Here is a 7,316-nt window from a genome sequence, read left to right as displayed (position 1 = left end):
GCTGGCTGGCCATCTGTGGGGGGTGCTGTGAATGCAATATTCCTGCTTCTTGGCCGAATGGGGTTGGACTGGATGAGGGCCCAGGAGGTCTCTTCCAACTCTAGGATTCTATTGTTGTTGTTGTTATTATTATTATTAAGCAGAGGCTGCATGGCCATCTGTGGGGGGTGCTTTGAATGCAATATTCCTGCTTCTTGGCAGAATGGGGTGGGACTGGATGAGGGCCCAGGAGGTCTCTTCCAACTCTATTATTATTATTGTTATTATTATTATTATTAAGTAGAGGCTGGATGGCCATCTGTCAGGGGTGCTTTGAATGCAATATTCCTGCTTCTTGGCCGAATGGGGTTGGACTGGAGGATGGCTGCCCATGAGGGGGTCTCTTCCCACTCTTCTAGGATTCTATGTATAGTGCAATACAGCAATGTATAAGGGGCTGAGATGGTGCTGTGCTAAGAATACAACCTATGGAATGGCCATATACCTTGTAAGGCGCTCTGAGTCCCTTCCTTCCGGGTGAGAAGGGAGGGCGGCCTAGGCAGCCATATAAATAAACACACCACAGAGTTTGCCGCCAAGGAGGAAGGAAAGGAAGGAAGGAAGGGAGAAAGGAAGCCCCTCCTCTTCCGGGCACGAGGCTCCCCCGGAAGTGCGCCCTCCCTCCCTCCCTCCCTTCCTTCCTTCCGGGAAGCTCCGCCAGGTGAGCCTTCTTGTGGGTGGGAGGGAGGGGGGAAGGGGTCTCCACGTGGGCCCCCCACTCCCTCCCTCACTCACTCACTCCCTCCCAGAATCCCCGTGTGTGTGTCTTTGACCGCGTCGTGGTTCTTGTGTTTTGGAGGAGAGAGAGAGAGAGAGAGCTCTTTTGGAAGGGGGAGGGGCCCCTTTCCCTTCTCACTCCCCCCTTCCCCACGTCACGGGACGCTTCCCGGCGCTGACTCGGATCCGCCCCATAGAATCCTAGAAGAGTGGGAAGAGACCCCCTCCTAGGCCATCCTCCAGTCCACTGGTGTAGAGTATGACACTGGGTTTCTCTCAGGGAGAGAGCTGGGAGGAGAGGGAGTGTCTGTGTTGGACAGGGCTGTGAGCTGACAGGAAGAAGGCCAGACAGCAGCCTGGTCTCTTGTGAGAGTGACCACAAGGGACTGGCTCTCCAGGCTGGGTTGGTTAACAGGAAGACCTCGAGGGACCTTCGATGCCCGCTTGACCAGGGCGGGCTAGTTTCCAGGCCAGCTCCTTTCACCCAGTCACACCCAGCTGCAGCCCATCTCTTGCCTCACCCTCCATTGCTTTCCCCCATCAACTCTTACTTACAGATTACTCACCCTTTAGAACTAAGACTTACATTGACCCTTCCATCACCAACTGCTAAGGCTGCCACCACCAACCACCACCACGTCATCATCATCATCATCATCAACAACATGATACATGACAGGCGGCTTTGATGGGAGGATTCCTCAGAGAAGATGCCCATTTTGTTGAAATTCATTGCCTTGGTCACTGCAAAGACATTCCTAGGACACTGCATCATCATCATTATTATTTACAGTATTTATATGCCGCTTTTCTCACTCCTGTGTCCCTCTATCTCTTCTTAAGCTGCTGGAAATCCTCCCTTGCAAGAGGTAGGTAAGTAGGTAGTCCCCTGACTTTAAGTCCAGTCATGTCTGACTCTGGGACTCTGGTGCCCATCTCCATTTCTAAGCCGAAGAGCCGGCGTTGTCCGTAGACACCTCCAAGGTCATGTGGCCGGCATGACTGCATGGAGCGCTGTTATCTTCCCGCCGGAGCAGTACCTATTGATCTACTCACATTTGCATGTTTTTGAACTGCTAGGTTGGCAGAAGCTAGGGCTGACAGCGGAAGCTCACGCCGCTCCCCAGAATCAAACCTGCAACCTTTTGATCAACAAGCTCAGCAACTCAGTGCTTTAACCCACTGCGCCACCGGGGGCTCCCCTTGCAAGAGGACAAGGAAGGAAAGAGGAAGAGGAAAGAGGGAAGCAATATTCCTGCTTCTTGGCAGAATGGGGTTGGACTGGATGGCCCGCGAGGTCTCTTCCAACTCTTTGATTCTATTTATTTATTTACAGCATTTCTATTCCGCCCTTCTCCTCACCCCATAGCAGGGGACTCAGGGCAGATTACAGTGTACACATAGATGGCAAACATTCATTGCCAATTTTGAGATATACAAACATATACAGACATACACAGAGGCTGTTTAACTTTTTCTGGCCGCCATCTGCGACATCGTCCATCTGCGACACTGATGAAGTACTTCCGCATTCCCCGCATGCTTTTGCTGGAGTCTTTTTTTGTGGCCTCGTAAATTAGTTAATTTCTATGATTCTAAGTGGACAAAGGTAACAGAGGTTAGCGAGAAAAACAAGCCTCAATGTAGTTTTGAATTGGATGAGTGGGCGGGGGGGGGGGGGGGGCAGGGTTTTGGTTGGCTGCAGGGTTCCTTGGGGGAAAGGCCGGAAATGTGATGGCAGCAGGTGTTTACTTTGGGATGCTCAGGAATCAGATTCGGGGGCGCATTGTGGGATGGGAGGCGGAGAATATTATCTTTGTGCCCCTCAGCACTGAGCACATCCTGGTCATTCAGAAACCCATCATCCAGTGAACGACACCCTTGAATATTGGAAAGAACAATTCCTTTCTGGCTGCCTCCCTTCTGGTCCTTTGGCCATATTTGTCCTTGACCCAAAAAAATGAATGCGATACTCCAATATTGGAAGGAGTTCCCCTTTCTTTCTTCGGTCATTCCTTCTTTTCTTCCTCCCTCCCTCCTCCTTTTTCTTTCTGGATTCCTTCCCTTCTTTTTTAAGAACCAGAGATTGCCTTTGCTGGGATCTGTGTTTGCGCTTGAGACCCTGATGTCTGCATAAAGGGAAAGGTCTCTGACTCATTCTTGATTTTTCTTCTTGACCAGGGAAATAAGGATTCTGTGGAGAGACCTCTTGGGTGAAGTAAGGAAACCGATCCTACAGGAAGAATAAATCCTCTCAATGTGCTAATCTTGCTGAAATTATTGATCGCACAGATGAGAATGGAAAAAAGAAGAGTCAAGTATCCGTATTGCAATTAAGCAGATATATCATTGCTGACATGGAGGAGAAAGCATCTAAATGCCTGGAGCGTGAAAAGAGTTTCTCTCGGAGGGATCTTCTGCCGCAACATGAAAGGGGGGCTCACACCGGGAACAAACCCTATACTTGCCTGGAGTGTGGAAAGAGCTTCACTCACAGTGGAAATCTACGTAGACATCAAAGGACTCACACTGGGGAGAAACCCTTTAAATGCCTGGAGTGTGGGCAGAGCTTTGCTCACAGTGGAAGTCTACGTAGACATCAAAGGACGCACACTGGGGAGAAACCTTATCCATGCCTGGAGTGTGGACTGAGCTTCACTGAGAGTGGAAGTCTACGTTCCCATCAAAGGACTCACACCGGGGAGAAACCCTATACATGCCCGGAGTGTGGACTGAGCTTCACTCAGAGTTCAACTCTACATAGACATCAAAGGACTCACATTGGGGAGAAACCCTATACATGCCTGCATTGTGGGCAGAGATTCAGTCGGAGTTCCCATCTACATTCACATCAAAGGACCCACACTGGGGAGAAACCCTATACATGTCTAGAGTGTAGACAAAGCTTCACTGAGAGTGGAAGTCTACGTTCCCATCAAAGGATTCATACCGGGGAGAAACTTTATACATGCCTGGAGTGTGGAAAGAGCTTCACTGAGAGTGGAAGTCTATGTTCCCATCAAAGGACTCACACCGGGGAGAAACCCTATGCATGCCTGGAGTGTGGAAAGAGCTTCACTAAGAGTGGAAATCTACATTCCCATCAAAGGATTCATACCGGGGAGAAACCCTATACATGCCTGGAGTGTGGACAGAGCTTCACTCAGAGTGGAAGTCTACGTTCCCATCAAAGGACTCACACTGGAGAGAAACCCTATGCATGCCTGGAGTGTGGAAAGAGCTTCAATCATAGTTCAAGTCTGCATAAACATAAAAGGATTCACACTGGGGAGAAACCCTATAAATGCCTGGAGTGTGGACAGAGCTTCACTCACAGTTCAAGTCTACGTTCACATCAAAGGATGCATGCTGGGGAGAAACCCTATACATGCCTGGAGTGTGGAAAGAGCTTCACTCACAGTTCAGGTCTACGTTCACATCAAAGGATGCATGCTGGGGAGAAACCCTATAAATGCCTGGAGTGTGGAAAGAGCTTTACACATAATTCTGGTCTGCGTTCACATCAAAGGACACACACTGGGGAGAAACCCATAAATGCCTAGAGTGCAAAAAGAGCTTCACTCAGAGCTCAGGTCTACGTACACATCAAAGGACTCACACAGGGGAGAAACCTTATAAATGCCTGGAGTGTGAACAGAACTTTGCTGACAGTGGAGCTCTACAAAAATGTCAAAGGACTCACACGGGAGAAACCCTATAAGTGCCTGGAGTGCGGAAAGAGCTTCAGTCCGAGTTCCCATCTACATTCACATCAAAGGACCCACACCGGGGAGAAACCCTATACATGTCCAGAGTGTAGACAAAGCTTCACTGAGAGTGGAAGTCTACGTTCCCATCAAAGGACTCACACTGGGGAGAAACCCTATAAATGCCTGGAGTGTGGGATCAGCTACACTCAGTTCACATCTCCGTAGACATTATAGAATCCACACTGGAGAGAACAATGGTACTTGCCCACAGAGAGAATCTCCTAGACAGAGCTGTCCACTTTTTTTTTACTTGTAACCTTTTGTGACATGATAATTCAGCCTAACGAGCAAACTGCAAGTTGAACCAATCCCATATACGATTTTCAAACAACATAATATGATTAATATATAGAGATAAGTTCCATATAATCTTTACTGTATAACCAATTATTGTGTAGTTTTCTCTTTAGGTGCTTTATGTGGTTGAGCACAAACATCGCTGTGAACAGATATTATTTTCTTAATTAGAAACTTATCCATTTTAGTGATAATTACTGCAACATGCCCCCCATGCTCTATTCCGCTTTGGTCAGACCACTTTACCTGGAATATTGTGTCCAATTCTGGGCACCACAATTCAAGAGAGGTATTGACTCTAAGCTGGAATGTGTCCAGAGGAGGGCGACTCAAATGACCAAGGGTCGGAGAACAAGCCCTATGAGGAACGGCTTGAAGAGCTGGGCATGTTGAGCCTCTTGCTGAGGTTGAGGATGACTTTCTTTTTGTGAGAGGACAAAGAAGGCATTAAGTAGTTCTGCCTTCTTTCCTGTCCCCTGTCAGTATTTCCCTGACTTCTCCTTGCAGAGGCCCCATTGCCTCCCCGTTCTTCCTTTTTCTACTGACGTAAATAACAAAAGTTAGAACAGAACCTGCACTTGAACACTTTGGGAGTCTCTCCCAACCCCAATGAAGTAAAGACTACCTGGGAGTCTAGAGTCCCTTCTGGAGGTGTTTGAGCTGAGGTCGGGTGGCTGTCCTTTGGGGTGCCTTCCTGCCTGGTTGAAGGGGGCTGGATGGGATGCCCTTTGGAGAGGCCTCTTCCCGTGGGGGCAAGGGTGTCCTTTTCCACGTGGCGTGCCTGTGGGGGAAGTCGTTGTCCCTGTTGGAATTCAACCCCACACTGTCCAAGTCTGCAGTCCTCAATGAGGAACACTTAGCTTTAGAACAGGCTGAGAAATCCCTTCCGCCTGACTCCTGAATGTCAGCTGGAATGTATTTGTCCTCCCCCTTCCTTCCTTCCTTCCTTCCTTCCTTCCTTCCTTTCTATCTTCCCCACTTTTCTAACTGAAACGTCCTGGTTTACTTCTGCTTTTTCCATCTTAACACTCAGACCTCTCTCTGCTTTGATGTGTTTGAAAACATGTAGGTTTGATGAGATGGGAGTTTTCTCTTTTGACACTTAGAAGAGATGGAGTTGGAGAGAAGAGATGGAGTTAGAAGAAATTGAGCTAGAGAGAAAATATGGAATTAGAAGAGATGGAGTTAGAAAAAAGAAACGGAGTTGGAGAAAAGAGATGGAGTTAGAGAAGAGAGGAGAGGAGGGCGACTAAAATGATCAAGGGTCTGGAGAACAAGCCCTATGAGGAGCGGCTTAGGGAACTGGGCATGTTTAGCCTGAAGAAGAGAAGGCTGAGAGGAGATATGATAGCCATGTATAAATATGTGAGAGGAAGCCACAGGGAGGAGGGAGCAAGCTTGTTTTCTGCTTCCTTGGAGACTAGGACGCGGAACAATGGCTTCAAACTACAAGAGAGGAGATTCCATCTGAACATTAGGAAGAACTTCCTGACTGTGAGAGCCGTTCAGCAGTGGAACTCTCTGCCCCGGAGTGTGGTGGAGGCTCCTTCTTTGGAAGCTTTTAAGCAGAGGCTGGATGGCCATTTGTCAGGGGTGATTTGAATGCAATATTCCTGCTTCTTGGCAGGGGGTTGGACTGGATGGCCCATGAGGTCTCTTCCAACTCTATGATTCTATGATTCTATGATTCTAAGAGATGGAGCTAGAGAGGAGACATGGAGTTAGAAGAGATGGAGTTAGAGAGAAGAAATGGAGTTAGAAGAGATGGAGCTAGAAAGGAGAAATGGAGTTAAAGAGGAGAGATGGAGCAGGAGAGAAGACATGGAGTTAGAGAGAAGAAACGGAGTTGGAGAGAAGAGATGGAGTTAGAGAAGAGATGGAGCAGGAGAGAAGACATGGAGTTAGAAGAAATGGAGCTAGAGGGAAAATTTGGAGTTAGAAAAGATGGAGTTAGAAAGAAGAAATGGAGTTAAAGAGGAGAGATGGAGCAGGAGAGAAGACATGGAGTTAGAGAGAAGAAACGGAGTTGGAGAGAAGAGATGGAGTTAGAGAAGAGATGGAGCAGGAGAGGAGACATGGAGTTAGAAGAAATGGAGCTAGAGGGAAAATTTGGAGTTAGAAAAGATGGAGTTAGAAAGGAGAAATGGAGTTAAAGAGGAGAGATGGAGCAGGAGAGAAGACATGGAGTTAGAGAGAAGAAATGGAGTTAGAAGAGATGGAGCTAGAAAGGAGAAATGGAGTTAAAGAGGAGAGATGGAGCAGGAGAGAAGACATGGAGTTAGAGAGAAGAAATGGAGTTAGAAGAGATGGAGCTAGAAAGGAGAAATGGAGTTAAAGAGGAGAGATGGAGCAGGAGAGAAGACATGGAGTTAGAGAGAAGAAATGGAGTTAGAAGAGATGGAGCTAGAAAGGAGAAATGGAGTTAAAGAGGAGAGATGGAGCAGGAGAGAAGACATGGAGTTAGAGAGAAGAAATGGAGTTAGAAGAGATGGA

At 47.8% G+C, this 7,316-nt stretch overlaps 1 protein-coding gene across 1 annotated transcript; it reads left to right on the top strand.

Annotated features, from left to right (window-relative positions):
* Nucleotides 1-672: 672 nt before the first annotated feature.
* Nucleotides 673-5,781, top strand: LOC132761746 (zinc finger protein 135-like). Its single transcript, XM_067469875.1, has 2 exons — nucleotides 673-700; nucleotides 2,938-5,781. The coding sequence occupies exon 2, from the start codon at nucleotides 3,114-3,116 to the stop codon at nucleotides 4,317-4,319; it is 1,206 nt and encodes a 401-aa protein (XP_067325976.1). The 5' UTR covers nucleotides 673-700; nucleotides 2,938-3,113; the 3' UTR covers nucleotides 4,320-5,781.
* The last annotated feature ends 1,535 nt before the right edge of the window (nucleotides 5,782-7,316 follow it).

Source organism: Anolis sagrei, chromosome 1 (genome assembly GCF_037176765.1).
Source record: "Anolis sagrei isolate rAnoSag1 chromosome 1, rAnoSag1.mat, whole genome shotgun sequence".
Lineage (NCBI taxonomy): Eukaryota > Metazoa > Chordata > Lepidosauria > Squamata > Dactyloidae > Anolis > Anolis sagrei.
This window is presented reverse-complemented; position numbering and strand designations above follow the sequence as displayed.

Excerpts from the sequence above, each read along its gene's own strand:
- LOC132761746 (XM_067469875.1), top strand. The coding sequence starts at position 3,114 with ATGGAGGAGAAAGCATCTAAATGCCTGGAGCGTGAAAAGAGTTTCTCT.